This window comes from Pseudophryne corroboree, chromosome 1, assembly GCF_028390025.1.
Source record: "Pseudophryne corroboree isolate aPseCor3 chromosome 1, aPseCor3.hap2, whole genome shotgun sequence".
NCBI lineage: Eukaryota > Metazoa > Chordata > Amphibia > Anura > Myobatrachidae > Pseudophryne > Pseudophryne corroboree.
In genome coordinates this window covers 202,846,943-202,869,756 of record NC_086444.1, presented here as the reverse complement: position 1 = coordinate 202,869,756, position 22,814 = coordinate 202,846,943, and the positions used below count along the sequence as shown (strand labels likewise).

General features: G+C 47.1%; 1 protein-coding gene and 1 long non-coding RNA gene across 5 annotated transcripts in view; one reads left to right on the top strand and one right to left on the bottom strand.

The window, feature by feature from the left end:
* Window positions 1–22,814, top strand: part of MCTP1 (multiple C2 and transmembrane domain containing 1) — a 1,810,807-nt gene that overhangs the window by 923,748 nt on the left and 864,245 nt on the right. For all 4 annotated transcript variants that reach the window (XM_063964020.1, XM_063964019.1, XM_063964022.1 and 1 more), the window contains one exon: window positions 17,160–17,253. In XM_063964020.1, the coding sequence (XP_063820090.1) occupies window positions 17,160–17,253 (94 nt within the window). The remainder of the gene's footprint in view (window positions 1–17,159; window positions 17,254–22,814) is intronic.
* Window positions 1–22,814, bottom strand: part of LOC135061039 (uncharacterized) — a 286,241-nt gene that overhangs the window by 54,702 nt on the left and 208,725 nt on the right. The window lies entirely within an intron of this gene.

The following is a 22,814-nucleotide window of genomic DNA, read 5'->3' as shown; positions in this document are numbered from 1 at the left end:
CTGCAGTGCCAGTTATAGGTTATAGCAGGAGCCAGGAGTACATAATATTATATTAAAATTAAACAGTGCACACTTTTGCTGCAGGAGTGCCACTGCCAGTGTGACTAGTGACCAGTGACCTGACCACCAGTATATATAATATTAGTAGTATACTATCTCTTTATCAACCAGTCTATATTAGCAGCAGACACAGTACAGTGCGGTAGTTCACGGCTGTGGCTACCTCTGTGTCGGCACTCGGCAGCCCGTCCATAATTGTATATACCACCTAACCGTGGTTTTTTTTTCTTTCTTTATAGTCATACTAGTTACGAGTATACTATCTCTTTATCAACCAGTCTATATTAGCAGCAGACACAGTACAGTGCGGTAGTTCACGGCTGTGGCTACCTCTGTGTCGGCACTCGGCAGCCCGTCCATAATTGTATATACCACCTAACCGTGGTTTTTTTTTCTTTCTTTATACATACATACTAGTTACGAGTATACTATCTCTTTATCAACCAGTCTATATTAGCAGCAGACACAGTACAGTGCGGTAGTTCACGGCTGTGGCTACCTCTGTGTCGGCACTCGGCAGCCCGTCCATAATTGTATATACCACCTAACCGTGGTTTTTTTTTCTTTCTTTATACATACATACTAGTTACGAGTATACTATCTCTTTATCAACCAGTCTATATATTAGCAGCAGACACAGTACAGTGCGGTAGTTCACGGCTGTGGCTACCTCTGTGTCGGCACTCGGCAGCCCGTCCATAATTGTATATACCACCTAACCGTGGTTTTTTTTTCTTTCTTTATACATACATACTAGTTACGAGTATACTATCTCTTTATCAACCAGTCTATATATTAGCAGCAGACACAGTACAGTGCGGTAGTTCACGGCTGTGGCTACCTCTGTGTCGGCACTCGGCAGCCCGTCCATAATTGTATATACCACCTAACCGTGTTTTTTTTTCTTTCTTTATACATACATACTAGTTACGAGTATACTATCTCTTTATCAACCAGTCTATATTAGCAGCAGACACAGTACAGTGCGGTAGTTCACGGCTGTGGCTACCTCTGTGTCGGCACTCGGCAGCCCGTCCATAATTGTATATACCACCAAACCGTGGTTTTTTTTTCTTTCTTTATACATGTCACAACTGAGGGCCTGAGCTGACGGGAGGCAGCCTCAGTTGTAGGGGCTGAGATGTACTGGAACCTGGGAGGTTGTATCAGACCCCTGGACATGTAAGTAACATGAATAATAACTGCCCGAAGGCGTGACCACGACAACTTAGATAAAAGTCAATGATGTTTATTATGACAACTCCGCATCACAGCAGCAATAAAAGAAAACGTAAAAGTCAGCAAAGAATAAATACAGTTCCTGAGTACTACAGCATGGCAGGAGCCACAGGGCACTGGTAGTGTGAGATAGTTCTTATGATCTTCTAGATGGAAAGTCCTTACCAGGCCCGGCTGTAGCAATGGAGATAACCCAGGATTATACCAGCTGGTGTTCCAGGAAGAGCTGGGTTGCTGAAGGTAAAACAGCTGCTGTGGATACTGGCTGGAACCAGACTGTTGTTAGCACGGAGTGGATACTGGCTGGAACCAGTTAAATAATAAATGAACTTTGGGAGCGATGAAATGTGAACTGAAATGTAGAACTTGAGAGCGGAGAAATAATAATTCCGGTGGAGAGTGGTAAAGTGTAGAAAGGACACTGGCCCTTTAAGGGAAGCTGTACTCTGCTGGAAGCTGAGGCTGGAAGCAGGTAGTGTTGTAGCTGGAAACAGATGAATCCACAATGGATTGGAGAGTCAGGCTACACCGCAGGTGGAATGCTGGTGCGGGTCTCTATGGTGGAAGTCTTGAGACAGGAGCTGGAACCTGGAAGACAATCATAGAAGAGAGACAAACAGGAACTAGGTTTGACAACCAAAGCACTGACGTCTTCCTTGCTCAGGTACAGCTTACTTATACCTGCAGCAAGGAAGGGGTTGGCTAGGCAATTATGCAAATCAACAACACAGACAGCAGATTGGTGGAAATGATCAGATGACAGAATCCAAGATGGCTGCGCCCATGCAGACACTTGGAGGGAAGTTTGGTTTGTAATCCATGTGGTCTGGGAAACAGTAATGGCGGCGCCGGCCACCGGAGACAGGAGACGCCAGGCTGATAGATGCACATTTAACCACGCGGGCACAGCGGAGGCCGCGGCTGATGAAAAGACCACTCTGTATGTGGAAACTCAGGAACAGCGGAATCCGGTCCTGGAACGCTGAGCCCGCCTTAGGAGGCATCTGAAGGGTAAGTAATGGCGTCCAGATACCCGGATCGTGACAGCACCCCCCCCTTTAGGAGTGGCCCCAGGACACTTCTTAGGCTTTAAAGGAAACTTTGCGTGGAAATTTCGGACCAAGGCAGGAGCATGGACGTCAGAGGCATTGGTCCAAGAGCGTTCTTCAGGACCATAGCCCTTCCAGTCAATGAGATACTGAAGTTGACCGTAACGGTGACGTGAGTCCAGGATCTTGGCCACTTCATACTCAACGCCTCGTTGAGTTTGGACTTTCGGAGTTGGTGGAAGTGAGGAATGAAACCGATTCAAGATTAGCGGTTTCAACAGGGAAACATGGAATGTCCTGGGTATTTTTAAGAAGGGAGGTAACTGGAGTCTGTAAGCAACAGGATTGATGACTTGATCAATTTTGAAAGGACCGATGTAGCGAGGTGCAAACTTCATACTGGGAACTCTTAACCTCAAATTCTTCGTGGATAACCATACCCGATCACCCACCTTGAGAGCAGGAACTGCTCGACGCTTCTTATCCGCAAACTTCTTGTACCTGAACGATGCCTTGAGCAGAGCTGATCGTACGCTCTTCCAGATATTGGCAAACTGATGCAAGGTGATATCCACTGCGGGAACAGAAGTTGCTGGAAGCGGTTGGAACTCAGGGACTTTAGGGTGGAATCCAAAGTTGGTGAAGAATGGTGTTGAAGAAGATGAAGAATGATACTGGTTGTTATGACAGAACTCGGCCCAGGGAAGTAATTGAACCCAGTCATCTTGAGAGGAGGACACATAGATGCGGAGGAAGGCCTCCAAGTCCTGATTCACCCTCTCAGTTTGACCATTGGTCTGAGGATGGTAAGCCGTGGAAAACTTTAACTTGACTTGGAGGACTTGACATAAACTTCGCCAGAATTTGGCTGTGAATTGAACTCCTCGATCTGAGATAATTTCTTCTGGAAGACCGTGGAGTCGGAAGATCTCTTGTATGAATACTTGAGCCAACTTGGAAGCTGACGGAAGACCGGTGAGAGGAATGAAGTGTGCCATCTTGGTGAACCGGTCAACTACCACCCAGATGGTATTGAACTTGTTGCACATGGGCAAATCTGTAATAAAATCCATCGACAAATGGGTCCATGGTCGACGGGGAACAGATAGTGGAACCAGTTGCCCCGCAGGCGACTGGCGGGATACTTTATGTTGAGCACACTTTGGGCAAGATGCAATAAACTCCAAAACGTCCTTTTTCAGAGTTGGCCACCAATAGGACCTAGAGATAAACTCCAGGGTTTTTTGGATACCTGTATGTCCGGCAAAACGGGAAGCATGGGCCCAATGCATGAGCTTCTTCCTTAGTGTCGGCTTCACAAAACTTTTCCCTGATGGGGGCGTAGAGTCCATCCCTACCGTGGAGAATGCCAACGGATTTATAATAGGATGCTTGTCTGAAGACTCTGACTCATTTTCTTGCTCCCATGAGCGGGAAAGGGCATCGGCCTTGCGATTCTGAGAGCCCGGACAGAACTGGAGTTTAAAGTCGAACCTGGAAAAGAAAAGTGCCCATCTGGCCTGACGAGGGTTGAGACATTGTGCGCCTTTTAGATATAGAAGGTTCTTGTGGTCTGTAAGGATGGTGATTGAATGAGAAGCTCCCTCCAACAGATATCTCCACTCCTCTAGAGCGAGCTTGATGGCTAGCAACTCCTGGTCGCCAATGGCATAGTTGCGCTCCGCTGGGGAGAACTTCCGTGAGAAGAAACTGCAAGGATGTAAATGACCATCTTTAGCCCTCTGAGATAACACCGCTCCTACTCCAACGGAGGAGGCATCCACCTCTAAGATGAAAGGAGAGTCGATGTCAGGCTGTTTCAGGACAGGTGCAGAGATGAACCTCTGTTTTAAAAGATGAAAAGCTTGCATGGCTTCTTCAGACCACTTGGACGGGTTAGCACCCTTCTTGGTGAAAGCAGTAATAGGCGCCACAATGGTGGAAAAGTCTCGTATAAACTTTCGGTAATAATTGGCGAACCCTAAGAACCTCTGGACCCCTTTGAGGGTTAAGGGTACCGGCCAATTCTGGATTGCTTGTAGTTTCTCAGGATCCATCTCTAGTCCGGAACCGGACACAATGTACCCTAGAAACGGAATGGACTTGACTTCAAAGACGCATTTCTCTAATTTGCAGTAGAGATGATTGACACGGAGACGGGACAGAACCTCCTTTACCCAGAAACGATGTTCCTCTAAATCGTTGGCAAAAATGAGGATATCATCTAGATAGACCACGACATGACGGTATAGAATGTCTCTGAAGATCTCATTGACGAAATGCTGGAAGACAGCTGGAGCATTGCTCAATCCGAAGGGCATGACGAGGTACTCATAATGTCCGTCACGGGTGTTAAATGCGGTCTTCCACTCGTCACCCTCACGGATCCGGATGAGATTGTATGCACCTCTCAGGTCCAGCTTTGTAAAGATGGTAGCTCCGCTAACTCTGTCAAAGAGCTCAGTAATCAGGGGTAAAGGATAGCGGTTCTTGATGGTAATGTCGTTCAAACCTCTGTAGTCGATGCACGGCCGCAGACCACCATCTTTCTTCTTTACAAAAAAGAAGCCTGCGCCGGCTGGAGAAGAAGAAGGTCGAATGAACCCCTTTGCTAGGTTCTCTTTAATGTATTCCTCCATAGAATGTGTCTCGGGGAGAGACAACGGATAAGTTCGGCCTCGAGGTGGAACCTTCCCTGGAACGAGATCAATCGGGCAGTCCCATTCTCTATGAGGAGGAAGGATATCAGCAGAAGCTTTACTGAACACATCCGTGAAATCTTGATATGGAGGAGGTGGAACATCAGACGACCTGGGGGAGGAAGAACAGACAGGCAACACTTTAAACAAACATGTCTTAGTACAGGAGGAACCCCATGCCAGGATTTGCGTAGTCGTCCAATCAATTGTAGGATTGTGAAGACGGAGCCATGGAAGGCCCAGGACCACAGGATGTGTGGCTCTTGGAATCACTAAAAATGAAATAAGTTCGGAATGAAGAACTCCCACTCTCAGACGAACTGGTAGAGTCCTTAGAGAAATAACTGTATCAAAAATTTTACTGCCATCCACAGCAGTTAAGGAAAAGGACGAAGGAAGTCTCTCGGTGGGTAGGGACCACCGTTTAACATAGGCTTCAGTAATAAAGTTCCCAGCTGCTCCGGAATCCAGGAGGGCAATGACGTTCTGATAACGTTGAGCAACTTGAAGCGAGACTGGGAGGTTACAATCTTGAGGAGATGGAGAGGAGATCATTACTCCTAGCCGGCCCTCTCCTTGGCGAGCTAGGATTTGGAGTTTCCCGGACGTTTGGGACAGGCATTAATGGTGTGAGACGGAGCTGCACAATACAGACAGAGAAACTCGGAGAGACGTCTTCGGCGCTCAGCAGGAGTTAAACGGGAACGGCCAATTTGCATGGGTTCATCTGTAGTTGGTGACAGTTGGCGAGGAGGAGGAGTAGAAGATTTTGGAGCAGATGATCTTCCACGCTCAGTTGCTCTCTCTCTGAAACGCAAGTCAACTTTCGTACAAAGTGAGATTAGCTCATCTAACTTGGAGGGTAAGTCTCTGGTAGCTAACTCATCTTTAATACGCTCGGATAAACCATGCCAGAATGCAGCATACAGGGCCTCGTCGTTCCATGCCAGTTCGGATGCCAGGATCTGGAACTGTATAAGATATTGTCCTACAGTACGTGATTCCTGGCGTAAACGGAGAATCTCAGACGAAGCTGAAGTTACCCGGCCTGGCTCGTCGAAGATGCGCCTGAATGTTGACACAAATGCAGTGTAAGAAGATAGCAGGGTGTCGGACCTCTCCCATAACGGTGATGCCCAATCAAGGGCTGAGCCACTGAGAAGAGAAATAATGTAGGCAATTTTTGTACGGTCACTGGGAAAATTGCCAGGTTGTAGCTCAAACTGAATCTCACACTGGTTGAGAAATCCCCTGCAGAATCTTGGAGATCCGTCAAATTTTGCTGGCGTTGGAAGATGAAGACGTGGAGCAGAAATGGGTAAGGTGGGTGGGGTTATAGCTGGAGTCACTGTGGTTGACGCACCAGACGCGCCTGATCCACGGAGAGTTGTCTGAATCCCATCCAGCCGAGTAGAGAGATCCTGGAGACAGCGGATGATGTGGCCCTGTGCAGCCTCCTGATGTTCTAGTCGGGCTGCCAGTTCTTGCATCGGCCTGGCCGCTTGATCCTGGTCTCCGGCTGGATTCATTAGGTCAGTGCTTACTGTCACAACTGAGGGCCTGAGCTGACGGGAGGCAGCCTCAGTTGTAGGGGCTGAGATGTACCGGAACCTGGGAGGTTGTACCAGACCCCTGGACATGTAAGTAACATGAATAATAACTGCCCGAAGGCGTGACCACGACAACTTAGATAAAAGTCAATGATGTTTATTATGACAACTCCGCATCACAGCAGCAATAAAAGAAAACGTAAAAGTCAGCAAAGAATAAATACAGTTCCTGAGTACTACAGCATGGCAGGAGCCACAGGGCACTGGTAGTGTGAGATAGTTCTTATGATCTTCTAGATGGAAAGTCCTTACCAGGCCCGGCTGTAGCAATGGAGATAACCCAGGATTATACCAGCTGGTGTTCCAGGAAGAGCTGGGTTGCTGAAGGTAAAACAGCTGCTGTGGATACTGGCTGGAACCAGACTGTTGTTAGCACGGAGTGGATACTGGCTGGAACCAGTTAAATAATAAATGAACTTTGGGAGCGATGAAATGTGAACTGAAATGTAGAACTTGAGAGCGGAGAAATAATAATTCCGGTGGAGAGTGGTAAAGTGTAGAAAGGACACTGGCCCTTTAAGGGAAGCTGTACTCTGCTGGAAGCTGAGGCTGGAAGCAGGTAGTGTTGTAGCTGGAAACAGATGAATCCACAATGGATTGGAGAGTCAGGCTACACCGCAGGTGGAATGCTGGTGCGGGTCTCTATGGTGGAAGTCTTGAGACAGGAGCTGGAACCTGGAAGACAATCATAGAAGAGAGACAAACAGGAACTAGGTTTGACAACCAAAGCACTGACGTCTTCCTTGCTCAGGTACAGCTTACTTATACCTGCAGCAAGGAAGGGGTTGGCTAGGCAATTATGCAAATCAACAACACAGACAGCAGATTGGTGGAAATGATCAGATGACAGAATCCAAGATGGCTGCGCCCATGCAGACACTTGGAGGGAAGTTTGGTTTGTAATCCATGTGGTCTGGGAAACAGTAATGGCGGCGCCGGCCACCGGAGACAGGAGACGCCAGGCTGATAGATGCACATTTAACCACGCGGGCACAGCGGAGGCCGCGGCTGATGAAAAGACCACTCTGTATGTGGAAACTCAGGAACAGCGGAATCCGGTCCTGGAACGCTGAGCCCGCCTTAGGAGGCATCTGAAGGGTAAGTAATGGCGTCCAGATACCCGGATCGTGACAATACATACATACTAGTTACGAGTATACTATCTCTTTATCAACCAGTCTATATTAGCAGCAGACACAGTACAGTGCGGTAGTTCACGGCTGTGGCTACCTCTGTGTCGGCACTCGGCAGCCCGTCCATAATTGTATATACCACCTAACCGTGGTTTTTTTTTCTTTCTTTATACATACATACTAGTTACGAGTATACTATCTCTTTATCAACCAGTCTATATATTAGCAGCAGACACAGTACAGTGCGGTAGTTCACGGCTGTGGCTACCTCTGTGTCGGCACTCGGCAGCCCGTCCATAATTGTATATACCACCTAACCGTGGTTTTTTTTTCTTTCTTTATACATACATACTAGTTACGAGTATACTATCTCTTTATCAACCAGTCTATATATTAGCAGCAGACACAGTACAGTGCGGTAGTTCACGGCTGTGGCTACCTCTGTGTCGGCACTCGGCAGCCCGTCCATAATTGTATATACCACCTAACCGTGGTTTTTTTTTCTTTCTTTATACATACATACTAGTTACGAGTATACTATCTCTTTATCAACCAGTCTATATTAGCAGCAGACACAGTACAGTGCGGTAGTTCACGGCTGTGGCTACCTCTGTGTCGGCACTCGGCAGCCCGTCCATAATTGTATATACCACCTAACCGTGGTTTTTTTTTCTTTCTTTATACATACATACTAGTTACGAGTATACTATCTCTTTATCAACCAGTCTATATATTAGCAGCAGACACAGTACAGTGCGGTAGTTCACGGCTGTGGCTACCTCTGTGTCGGCACTCGGCAGCCCGTCCATAATTGTATATACCACCTAACCGTGGTTTTTTTTTCTTTCTTTATACATACATACTAGTTACGAGTATACTATCTCTTTATCAACCAGTCTATATTAGCAGCAGACACAGTACAGTGCGGTAGTTCACGGCTGTGGCTACCTCTGTGTCGGCACTCGGCAGCCCGTCCATAATTGTATATACCACCTAACCGTGGTTTTTTTTTCTTTCTTTATACATACATACTAGTTACGAGTATACTATCTCTTTATCAACCAGTCTATATATTAGCAGCAGACACAGTACAGTTCGGTAGTTCACGGCTGTGGCTACCTCTGTGTCGGCACTCGGCAGCCCGTCCATAATTGTATATACCACCTAACCGTGGTTTTTCTTTCTTTCTTTATACATACATACTAGTTACGAGTATACTATCTCTTTATCAACCAGTCTATATTAGCAGCAGACACAGTACAGTACGGTAGTTCACGGCTGTGGCTACCTCTGTGTCTGCACTCGGCAGGCAGTCCATAATTGTATACTAGTATCCATCTCCATTGTTTACCTGAGGTGCCTTTTAGTTGTGCCTATTAAAATATGGAGAACAAAAATGTTGAGGTTCCAAAATTAGGGAAAGATCAAGATCCACTTCCACCTCGTGCTGAAGCTGCTGCCACTAGTCATGGCCGAGACGATGAAATGCCAGCAACGTCGTCTGCCAAGGCCGATGCCCAATGTCATAGTACAGAGCATGTCAAATCCAAAACACCAAATATCAGAAAAAAAAGGACTCCAAAACCTAAAATAAAATTGTCGTCGGAGAAGCGTAAACTTGCCAATATGCCATTTACGACACGGAGTGGCAAGGAACGGCTGAGGCCCTGGCCTATGTTCATGGCTAGTGGTTCAGCTTCACATGAGGATGGAAGCACTCAGCCTCTCGCTAGAAAAATGAAAAGACTCAAGCTGGCAAAAGCAGCACAGCAAAGAACTGTGCATTCTTCGAAATCCCAAATCCACAAGGAGAGTCCAATTGTGTCGGTTGCGATGCCTGACCTTCCCAACACTGGACGTGAAGAGCATGCGCCTTCCACCATTTGCACGCCCCCTGCAAGTGCTGGAAGGAGCACCCGCAGTCCAGTTCCTGATAGTCAGATTGAAGATGTCAGTGTTGAAGTACACCAGGATGAGGAGGATATGGGTGTTGCTGGCGCTGGGGAGGAAATTGACAAGGAGGATTCTGATGGTGAGGTGGTTTGTTTAAGTCAGGCACCCGGGGAGACACCTGTTGTCCGTGGGAGGAATATGGCCGTTGACATGCCAGGTGAAAATACCAAAAAAATCAGCTCTTCGGTGTGGAGGTATTTCACCAGAAATGCGGACAACAGGTGTCAAGCCGTGTGTTCCCTTTGTCAAGCTGTAATAAGTAGGGGTAAGGACGTTAACCACCTCGGAACATCCTCCCTTATACGTCACCTGCAGCGCATTCATAATAAGTCAGTGACAAGTTCAAAAACTTTGGGTGACAGCGGAAGCAGTCCACTGACCAGTAAATCCCTTCCTCTTGTAACCAAGCTCACGCAAACCACCCCACCAACTCCCTCAGTGTCAATTTCCTCCTTCCCCAGGAATGCCAATAGTCCTGCAGGCCATGTCACTGGCAATTCTGACGAGTCCTCTCCTGCCTGGGATTCCTCCGATGCATCCTTGCGTGTAACGCCTACTGCTGCTGGCGCTGCTGTTGTTGCCGCTGGGAGTCGATGGTCATCCCAGAGGGGAAGTCGTAAGCCCACTTGTACTACTTCCAGTAAGCAATTGACTGTTCAACAGTCCTTTGCGAGGAAGATGAAATATCACAGCAGTCATCCTACTGCAAAGCGGATAACTGAGGCCTTGACAACTATGTTGGTGTTAGACGTGCGTCCGGTATCCGCCGTTAGTTCACAGGGAACTAGACAATTTATTGAGGCAGTGTGCCCCCGTTACCAAATACCATCTAGGTTCCACTTCTCTAGGCAGGCGATACCGAGAATGTACACGGACGTCAGAAAAAGACTCACCAGTGTCCTAAAAAATGCAGTTGTACCCAATGTCCACTTAACCACGGACATGTGGACAAGTGGAGCAGGGCAGGGTCAGGACTATATGACTGTGACAGCCCACTGGGTAGATGTATGGACTCCCGCCGCAAGAACAGCAGTGGCGGCACCAGTAGCAGCATCTCGCAAACGCCAACTCTTTCCTAGGCAGGCTACGCTTTGTATCACCGCTTTCCAGAATACGCACACAGCTGAAAACCTCTTACGGCAACTGAGGAAGATCATCGCGGAATGGCTTACCCCAATTGGACTCTCCTGTGGATTTGTGGCATCGGACAACGCCAGCAATATTGTGTGTGCATTAAATATGGGCAAATTCCAGCACGTCCCATGTTTTGCACATACCTTGAATTTGGTGGTGCAGAATTTTTAAAAAAACGACAGGGGCGTGCAAGAGATGCTGTCGGTGGCCAGAAGAATTGCGGGACACTTTCGGCGTACAGGCACCACGTACAGAAGACTGGAGCACCACCAAAAACTACTGAACCTGCCCTGCCATCATCTGAAGCAAGAAGTGGTAACGAGGTGGAATTCAACCCTCTATATGCTTCAGAGGTTGGAGGAGCAGCAAAAGGCCATTCAAGCCTATACAATTGAGCACGATATAGTAGGTGGAATGCACCTGTCTCAAGCGCAGTGGAGAATGATTTCAACGTTGTGCAAGGTTCTGATGCCCTTTGAACTTGCCACACGTGAAGTCAGTTCAGACACTGCCAGCCTGAGTCAGGTCATTCCCCTCATCAGGCTTTTGCAGAAGAAGCTGGAGACATTGAAGGAGGAGCTAACACGGAGCGATTCCGCTAGGCATGTGGGACTTGTGGATGGAGCCCTTAATTCGCTTAACAAGGATTCACGGGTGGTCAATCTGTTGAAATCAGAGCACTACATTTTGGCCACCGTGCTCGATCCTAGATTTAAAGCCTACCTTGGATCTCTCTTTCCGGCAGACACAAGTCTGCTGGGGTTGAAAGACCTGCTGGTGACAAAATTGTCAAGTCAAGCGGAACGCGACCTGTCAACATCTCCTCCTTCACATTCTCCCGCAACTGGGGGTGCGAGGAAAAGGCTCAGAATTCCGAGCCCACCCGCTGGCGGTGATGCAGGGCAGTCTGGAGCGACTGCTGATGCTGACATCTGGTCCGGACTGAAGGACCTGACAACGATTACGGACATGTCGTCTACTGTCACTGCATATGATTCTCTCAACATTGATAGAATGGTGGAGGATTATATGAGTGACCGCATCCAAGTAGGCACGTCACACAGTCCGTACTTATACTGGCAGGAAAAAGAGGCAATTTGGAGGCCCTTGCACAAACTGGCTTTATTCTACCTAAGTTGCCCTCCCACAAGTGTGTACTCCGAAAGAGTGTTTAGTGCCGCCGCTCACCTTGTCAGCAATCGGCGTACGAGGTTACATCCAGAAAATGTGGAGAAGATGATGTTCATTAAAATGAATTATAATCAATTCCTCCGCGGAGACATTGACCAGCAGCAATTGCCTCCACAAAGTACACAGGGAGCTGAGATGGTGGATTCCAGTGGGGACGAATTGATAATCTGTGAGGAGGGGGATGTACACGGTGATATATCGGAGGGTGATGATGAGGTGGACATCTTGCCTCTGTAGAGCCAGTTTGTGCAAGGAGAGATTAATTGCTTCTTTTTTGGGGGGGTCCAAACCAACCCGTCATATCAGTCACAGTCGTGTGGCAGACCCTGTCACTGAAATGATGGGTTGGTTAAAGTGTGCATGTCCTGTTTTGTTTATACAACATAAGGGTGGGTGGGAGGGCCCAAGGACAATTCCATCTTGCACCTCTTTTTTCTTTTCTTTTTCTTTGCATCATGTGCTGATTGGGGAGGGTTTTTTGGAAGGGACATCCTGCGTGACACTGCAGTGCCACTCCTAAATGGGCCCGGTGTTTGTGTCGGCCACTAGGGTCGCTAATCTTACTCACACAGTCAGCTACCTCATTGCGCCTCTTTTTTTCTTTGCGTCATGTGCTGTTTGGGGAGGGTTTTTTGGAAGGGACATCCTGCGTGACACTGCAGTGCCACTCCTAGATGGGCCCGGTGTTTGTGTCGGCCACTAGGGTCGCTAATCTTACTCACACAGCTACCTCATTGCGCCTCTTTTTTTCTTTGCGTCATGTGCTGTTTGGGGAGGGTTTTTTGGAAGGGACATCCTGCGTGACACTGCAGTGCCACTCCTAGATGGGCCCGGTGTTTGTGTCGGCCACTAGGGTCGCTAATCTTACTCACACAGCTACCTCATTGCGCCTCTTTTTTTCTTTGCGTCATGTGCTGTTTGGGGAGGGTTTTTTGGAAGGGCCATCCTGCGTGACACTGCAGTGCCACTCCTAGATGGGCCCGGTGTTTGTGTCGGCCACTAGGGTCGCTAATCTTACTCACACAGCTACCTCATTGCGCCTCTTTTTTTCTTTGCGTCATGTGCTGTTTGGGGAGGGTTTTTTGGAAGGGACATCCTGCGTGACACTGCAGTGCCACTCCTAGATGGGCCCGGTGTTTGTGTCGGCCACTAGGGTCGCTTATCTTACTCACACAGCGACCTCGGTGCAAATTTTAGGACTAAAAATAATATTGTGAGGTGTGAGGTATTCAGAATAGACTGAAAATGAGTGTAAATTATGGTTTTTGAGGTTAATAATACTTTGGGATCAAAATGACCCCCAAATTCTATGATTTAAGCTGTTTTTTAGTGTTTTTTGAAAAAAACACCCGAATCCAAAACACACCCGAATCCGACAAAAAAAATTCGGTGAGGTTTTGCCAAAACGCGTTCGAACCCAAAACACGGCCGCGGAACCGAACCCAAAACCAAAACACAAAACCCGAAAAATTTCAGGCGCTCATCTCTAGCTAGTACGCGTTATGTTCATGGTCATCACTGCAGCAGCGAACGCCTCTTTTCTGTGGTAACATAGGAGGCAGTTTAACCCCCTCTGAGACACTGCTTGAAATATAAACAAATGTAAAAAGATTGAGTTAATAGAGCTCATAAATACATTTTATATTAGACATATCATATTAATACACATATGGGAATATACCTAGCTTAATAATTTCTCCGCTCTGAAAACCAAGGTCATATCTTCCTGTAAACAGGGAGCATACACTTGGGACATATAACGTTAATATCATGGTGTGCTCTGACTGTCAGCTTTCTCATATTATTAATAATAACATGGGCTGCTCTTTACATCCATAACATTTTTATAGGCAATTTTATGATCCAAGACTACTATTTTCATTGGCACAATGGCATAGTTAGCATATTATGATTCAGAAACGTAAGTAAGCACAGGAATACTAACTGTAATCTATCTACTGTATGCCAGTGTGCCAGTGCACCCAGTCAGTAAAATGGGCATGCATGATGCTTGTAACTTTTCTTGGGGCCAAAGGTGTGTTCCAGGTCTCTGTAACCTGTGCATACACTGAAACTGCAATGCCAGATACCAGATTTCTTCGACAAGTTTCTGAAACTGATATACAGTATTAGGATCCTTATTCTTGGTTATTGATATCTAATGTATATGAAGCTGCTCTGAAGTTAGCCCATGACAAATCCTTCACTGATCTCCCTTAAATTCCAGCCATCTATAAGCCATCTATGCTCTAACTGGCCACTAAAGTAGCATATAGGCCCTCATTCAGCAAGGGTCGGAGATGCGTCCCATAGGACCCTAATCAGCTTCAGTTGCAGTTTTGATAAAATAGCAAAACTGCAACTGTTACCACTTGCATGCTGGGAGCCATCCAGTATGCTAATGGCAGCCAGCGATGCAGTCGCAATTCAGTTGCGATCAGATCGCTGAATAAGTGAAGACCACTGCCTCTGCAGCAGCCATGTGTGACATCAAGTAGCTGCCTCAACAACCGGCCCATTTTAGCCGTCCCACAACACTGCGTTGCCACGCCCCGAATGCCTCTGCTTGTCAATCAGCCAGACACGTTCTCATCAATGCGATGCAGTCACATTGGCCGGCATGAACAGAATGGGACCTGCATATGCGCACTGGGACATAATTCAGTCCAATGCAATGCAAGCTCATCCACTTCTGTGTTCCAGGCCTTAAAAGTCTATTTAACATACAGATGTGTCTACATACAGTACACCTATTCTCAAATTGCCTCATTTAATGTGCCACGTATTTTCTACTTAATTGTGCCAAAATAATAATCCTATTAATTTAGGACCTAATTCAGCATGTATTGCATTTGCAAAGCTACTTCCAAATGCAATCCTTAGCAATGCATATGCAGGAGGAGGTGCATAGCACCTCCTTCCTGCATTTGCGACAGAAATACTGCAATGCGATCGCAGTCCGTAGAGTTACACAAGGCTATATTGTGACTTTTGTTGGCAGAGTGTATTGGAATTGCCTGGTGCAGTGACGTCAGTCCACACACTTAATGACTTAAACAGTAATGCAGGTTTATTTAGTGAATACAAGTGACTCAGATGTAATACTGATACAGGCAATTAGGGGCCCTTATATCATACAAGGTAACAGCAGTGGTAGCGGTACTTATCAGGAGCTGTCTGTGGTGGTGAGGGATGGAGGACTGCACAGCCATACAGTCTGACTTTGGCTGTAGAGAAGATGCGGCACCGGCTTAGCATCAGTTCCAGAGCCGCGATACATGCAAAGAAACACTGTGAGTCTCTGTAGCTGAGATCCGCTCCCGGTCTCAGCTCTGCATGCTTGCACACACCAGGACTCAGTTTCTCTAACTCTCTAACTCTTAGATGGAGGAGCAGGGATTACATGACATAGCTCCTCCTCCGAGTGACTCTTGGCACTAGGGGATTAACACTAGGTGTTGCACCCATAGACTGCTGTGTAGAAGGAGACAGGCACAGAGCACATCATATTCTAACAACTTTAAGGTTCATTCCCATCATTTCTCCCCCTGTAGCCCAATCTTCATAGCCACAGGTCTTAGGTGGCTGGGCATGCTGACACATGTTGTATTTTAAATATTGTGGACTATTGACCGTAATAGTTATGCAACCTAAGACATGCTGATTTCAGTCTTGCTTTGTATGTAACTGTAATTATGCAGGTTTACTGTGTCTGGTTTGCGACCAGCTGGGCATTTTTTATTTGGAGTTCTTATGTAAAAAGCAAAGTAAATTGGGGTTTCTATGGAAAGGCTCATCATCAAGGCAGTCAGACAGACCCACCCCTCTTTCGGGCAGAAACTCAACACTCTCAGGAAGAGAACCGTCATCCTCTCAGACAGAGACCTGCCACCCTTCCAGGCAAAGACCTGACTCTCTTGCGGGCAGAGACCTGCCACCCTCTCAGTCATAGACCCGGCTCCCACTCAGGCAGACATACACCCCTCTCTTGAGTAGAGACCCGCCACCTCTCTGGCAGAGATTCAACACTCTCTCAAGCAGAGACCTACCCCTCTCTCGGTCAGAGACTCAGAACTCTTTTCAGGCAGAGACCCGCCACCCTCCCAGGCAGAGACCCGTCTCTCGGGCAAAGACCTGCTCCTCTCTCGGCAGAGACTCAACACTCAGACAGAGACCTGCCAACCTATCAGACAAAGACCCGCCACCCTTCAAGGCAGAGAATTACCACCCTTCCAGGCAGATACCTGCCCTTCTCTCTAGGCGAGACCTCCGGCCCCTCTCACAGGCAGTGACTCAACACTCTCTCTGACAGATACCCACCACCCTCTCAGGCAGAGACCCACCAACCTTCCAGGTAGATATCCATCCCTCTCTCTCTGGGAGAAACCTGCTGCCCTCTCAGGAAAAGAGCTGCCCCTCTATTGAGCAGAGACGAGCCACACTCCCAGGGAGAGTCTAACAACACTTCCAGGCAGATACCCACCCCTCTCTCTGGAAGAGACCTGTTACCCTCTCAGACAAAGACCTGCCCCTCTATCGGGCAGAAGCCAGCAACACTCTCAGGGAGACACCCACCACCCTTCCAGGTAGATTCCTGCCCCTATATCTGGGAGAGCCCTGACACCCTGTCAGTCAAATACCTGCTCCACTCTCGGGCAGAAACTCAACACTCTCTAAGGCAGGGACGTGCCACCCTCCCAGGCAAAGTCCTGCCCACTTGGGCAGAGATCCGCCACACTCTCAGGGAGAGACCCATTCCATGCTTACCATTTGGTATTCCTTGATATCTCTGCTGGGAGGTAGACTTGGGCCAGGACTGAGAAGACTTTATGTTTCATAGATTACAATAGGGATTTGTACTGTTTCATTTTGTTTATGTTTATTATATTGTTATTAAAAGCTACATATGTACAGTACAGTAACCGCAATGTTATTTTATTAAAAACGTATATTTAAAACTTATATAAATTATACACAGTCTCTTGTTTTAACTATAATATTATTGCACAATGCTCACATTGTTACATATTTAGAATCTATGCAAGAAATATGACATTCTTGTGAGTAACTATTTATTTTTGTTTATTCCAGAGCCTTGTGAGATCCTTTAGCAATCTTAATGATGTGGGCTTTCTTCAAGTGAAAGTCATAAGAGCAGAGGGATTGATGGCAGCTGATGTCACAGGTAAGAAGTGATGAACCCTCTATATGGGATTCTTTGTCAGAAAATTAACATATACTCCAAACAGCTGTTAATTAAAATGTAGGAAAAAAATTGAAATGTTTTGTTGTGATTTGCTGACATTTATTTGTTAGGTTTTCCACCTGGGGCACACACGATATTGCAATTACATTGGAAGAGATGACAAGCTACTACTGGTTGGATTGCAGTTTATTTTAAGGTGTCCTAGGAAAAGCAACATATCATTAAAATGATGTCTTGGTAATGGCAATCTTTGTGTATACTGGTGAATAACTGGTAGGGATATATTACAAATGTTCCATTTGTTTCCTCTAAGGCCATTAAAATGTTTTAAATTCCTGTTTTGACATAATTGTCACAATTGACATGCAATAATAGGTGGGGTGGGATTTTTGTATCTTATAAGCAGCAGTTTTTCTGGATTTATTTATTAGCAACACCAATTATTCGGTGCTGTACAGAGAATATCTGTCCTTCACAGTCTCTGGTCCTTTGGAGTTTACAATGTAAATTCCCTAACACACAAATGCACATACACCACGGTGCATTTCAGTCAGCAGCCATTGACCTACCAGTATATTTCTTTTGTTGGAATTCAAAAGAAAAAAGTATAAAAATAATATTTAAGAATAAATGCTACAGAACATTTCCTATACCTCCCAACTGGTCCCGCATGCGCACAGCATCTATTCGCAGGAGACAGAGGGACTGGGGGCATGCCAGCAGCTCACAGAGCACTGCCCATGCCTCCACTATGACAAAAATGGGAGGTGTGGCAGACGGTCGCAGCATTGCCGTGAAGTCACTCTCCCTTTTAACAAGGCCACACACTCTTTTCGGGTGGCCGTGCAATGGAGTCACGAATCTAATCTAATAAAAGTTGGGAGGTATGCATTTCCTAAAAAGTATATAGAAGTATGGACTTGCCCAGTGACTGTGGGCTAGATTCAGAGATGTGTCTTTGGAGGCAGCTACTGTACTAAAATATACAAAAGCAGCAGGAGACGTCTTGTGTAAATAGACTCCTCCTGCAGGCTTGTGTGATCTGCTGCTGCATCTGAGGGCACAGCATCGGATCACTCTATTTGACCATCAGCATCTGAGCAGCCTTTATGTTACCCGGGATGGCCGATGTGTTCACGCTGCCGGGACCAGGAAATTTGCTTTGAAAGACACAGTTCGTGGCCTCTGCATGCCTACTGAATAGGACTGACACAATCCTGTTTTGTAAAACGATCTTCATCGTCGTCGTCGTCCCCCACTCCCCCGGTGCAGCTTAGAGGGCTCAATGTGTGATGACGTAGAACCCATTCTGTGCATAGGCATCACTACAAACATCGGAGACAACGCAAATTATTGGGTTTGAATACATATCTGAATTTGGCCCTAAGGCTGTGGTAGCTAACGCTGCGCCTGATTCTGAGGTGGATGCTAAGCAGTAGCAGCTGTAACTTGTGTTGCCGCCACGACTGCCAAATTATACTAATACTGCACCTGATGGCTGTCTATTGAGATGCAGCTCTTAATCCACAGTGGTGCACACAAAGTGCACCATCGAGCAGTCCCCGGCCACACCATTGAACCTCTGTACAACACTATAGTTTCTCAGAATGTTTATTGGAATTTGGACACGGGGTCAACTAAACTGCATCTTCCAATGCATTCCATGACACTGGCATCCTATCACCTATACTCCTACATGCGCATGCCCAATGGCCAACATGCCCCTTAAGTACGTCGGGTCTATATCATGTAACTTACGTCTTACTCTTCTCCTGGAGGGACCCCAATAGCAGCCCATTTCTGCGCAAGATACAGGCATACTAAAGAAAATTCTTATTAATGCGTTATGTGGACGATAAATAATAATGGGTAATAATATTAATTAATTGGTCCCTTATGATAATAATTATAAATACATTCACCCCAGGGTGGTTGGGCCAGAGCTCTAGGTCTCTTAATTGACTGCAGCCTTGCCAGTTGCTCCTTGCATGGTCTGCAACTGACCAGGATGAGGGTTATTTGTGATATGAGATGAACGGTGAGGACTACTTATGCCCGTAGCCCATCTTTCTCCTTTCTCCACCCTCTAGTTATCCAGTATAGCAAGTCTCTAGTCTTTACAGTAACTGTCTTTGCTGCTGTTCCATGCAGGAAGGAACTGCAGGGTGTCAGTGGTAGATTTTATCTAGGGGTCGCAGCCCCCCAATAACATTCTGCCACTGCTCCACCATCCCCAGTAAGCTCCGGTCCCGACTCCCCGGAATCAGGACATGGGAGCATGACTGTGTTATGCTGGGCGCATGCCTGTGTCTTAGAGGTCTATTTATCACCATCCACATCTGATGATGCAGATGACAGCTGATAAACTCAACCAAACTCGCACTGCGATAATTGATTACATTGCATGGATGTAACAATTATTGCATGCAGGGACAGAGCTTGCAGGCAAGCTCTGTCCCTGCGATGCCACTCCGCAACATCATCGGGGTATTTTTCATAAAAAATACCCTGATGTCTAGCTGCACATGCGCCGCCACCCGTCACTACCGTCACCGCTGGTTACCCCTGTGTTGCTACTAGCCCCGCTCCGCAAATCCCCCCTGGGGTTTTATACTTCCCAGTCTGGGAGCCGGTGTCTGCTGCTCCAAGAGGTGCTGGGTCCTTCTGCGCTGTGACCCCCGGTCCTGTAAAGTGAGCCGTCACTTTACTGCACCAGGGTCACAACGCAGCATATTGTCCCGGCGCCCGGCAGTACTCACCAGAGCAGCGGACACTGGCTTCCTGGACTTGTAAGTATGGTTGTTGTTTCTTTACTTTTCTTTTTTTCTTTTTTACACTGTGATCAGCTTGTGTGTCCATCGGACACACATAGCTGATCACTGGTTCACGTTCCCCGCAAAGCTTTCTCTGCCAGGGGGCTGAGAAAGCTGGGCAAAGGATGTACATGGCAGTGCTGCCCTGTGATCTCACCAGCCTGAGCTTATCACAGGGCACACTGCGGTTTTGTTTTACTTTTTTTTTTTTTAGTAAATTCGGTCACATCGCATTTTCCATTATAAGTAAGGGGAATGCGATGTGGATTACTAAAAAAAATGACAAAGGGTTTGGAGCAGTTTTCTAATGAAAAAATGCTTCAAGTGCCCTTTAATACATTCAGGTGATAATAAAATAATGTTAATAAATAGGCCCCTTAGTGAGCAGGACTGCCATGCCAAAATTGAGACGGTTGGGTGGAAAGCATCAGTGTACTCAAACGGATAAAAGAACACTGGATATTTCATATAAATGATCTGTGGGGTACATTTACTAACATTCGTAATTCCCGAAAATAGGTCAAAGTTCAATCACGAATGACATCGACAGTGTAAAACTGCAACTTTTTGAATTTATTACGATGGATTTACTAAGCTGTCGTATTCGTGTTTTTCTTTTCTTCCGATGTCGATGTCATTCGTTTTTTTTTTACCTAATTTTACGGCAGTGATTAGCAAAACACTGCCTTTTTTTTTTTACAATCAATCTCGGCCGGATCTGTGTGATCCGTGCTGGGGTTCTTTTTTTTTTTTTAATTAAACAATGTAAAATCCCCAAAAAAAATGCGTGGGGTCCCCCCTCCTAAGCATAACCAGCCTCGGGCTCTTTGAGCCGATCCTGGTTGCAGAAATATGGGGAAAAAAATGACAGGGGTTCCCCCATATTTAAGCAACCAGCATCGGGCTCTGCGCCTGGTCCTGGTCCCAAAAATACGGGGGACAAAAAGAGTAGGGTCCCCCGTATTTTTAAAACCAGCACCGGGCTCCACTAGCTGGACAGATAATGCCACAGCCGGGGGTCACTTTTATATAGTGCCCTGCGGCCGTGGCATCAAAAATCCAACTAGTCACCCCTGGCCGGGGTACCCTGGGGGAGTGGGGACCCCTTCAATCAAGGGGTCCCCCCCCCCCAGCCACCCAAGGGCCAGGGGTGAAGCCCGAGGCTGTCCCCCCCCATCCAATGGGCTGCGGATGGGAGGGCTGATAGCCTTTGTTGTAAAATAAAAGATATTGTTTTTAGTAGCAGTACTACAAGTCCCAGCAAGCCTCCCCCGCATGCTGGTACTTGGAGAACCACAAGTACCAGCATGCGGCGGAAAAACGGGCCCGCTGGTACCTGTAGTACTACCACTAAAAAAATACCCAAAAAAACACAAGACACACACACCGTGAAAGTATAATTTTATTACATACATACACACATACATACATACTTACCTTATGTTCTCACGCAGGTCGGTCCTCTTCTCCAGTAGAATCCAAGGGCTACCTGTTGAAGAAATTCTACTCACCAGATCCATGGGTCCAGGCTCCTCGGCAAATCCAGGGATAATCCACGTACTTGAATAAAACAAAAAAAACGGTTGCCCGACCACGAACTGAAAGGTGACCCATGTTTGCACATGGGTCACCTTCCCACGAATGCCAGAAACCCACTTTGCCTTCTGGCTAAGTGGGTTTCTTCAGCCAATCAGGGAGTGCCACGTTGTAGCACCCTCCTGATCAGCTGTGTGCTGCTGTCCTCACTGACAGGCGGCACACGGCAGTGTTACAATGTAGCGCCTATGCGCTACATTGTAACCAATGATGGGAACTTTCTGCTCAGCGGTGACGTCACTTTAGGTCAACCGCAGGGCAGAAAGTTCCCATCATTGGTTACAATGTAGCGCATAGGCGCTACATTGTAACACTGCCGTGTGCCGCCTGTCAGTGAGGACAGGACCACACAGCTGATCAGGAGAGTGCTACAACGTGGCACTCCCTGATTGGCTGAAGAAACCCACTTAGCCAGAAGGCAAAGTGGGTTTCTGGCATTCGTGGGAAGGTGACCCATGTGCAAACATGGGTCACCTTTCAGTTCGTGGTCGGGCAACCGTTTTTTTGTTTTATTCAAGTACGTGGATTATCCCTGGATTTGCCGAGGAGCCTGGACCCATGGATCTGGTGAGTAGAATTTCTTCAACAGGTAGCCCTTGGATTCTACTGGAGAAGAGGACCGACCTGCGTGGGAACTTAAGGTAAGTATGTATGTATGTGTGTATGTATGTAATAAAATTATACTTTCACGGTGTGTGTGTCTTGTGTTTTTTTGGGTATGTTTTTAGTGGTAGTACTACAGGTACCAGCGGGCCCGTTTTTCCGCCGCATGCTGGTACTTGTGGTTCTCCAAGTACCAGCATGCGGGGGAGGCTTGCTGGGACTTGTAGTACTGCTACTAAAAACAATATCTTTTATTTTACAACAAAGGCTATCAGCCCTCCCATCCGCAGCCCATTGGATGGGGGGGGGACAGCCTCGGGCTTCACCCCTGGCCCTTGGGTGGCTGGGGGGGGGGGACCCCTTGATTGAAGGGGTTCCCACTCCCCCAGGGTACCCCGGCCAGGGGTGACTAGTTGGATTTTTGATGCCACGGCCGCAGGGCACTATATAAAAGTGACCCCCGGCTGTGGCATTATCTGTCCAGCTAGTGGAGCCCGGTGCTGGTTTTAAAAATACGGGGGACCCCTA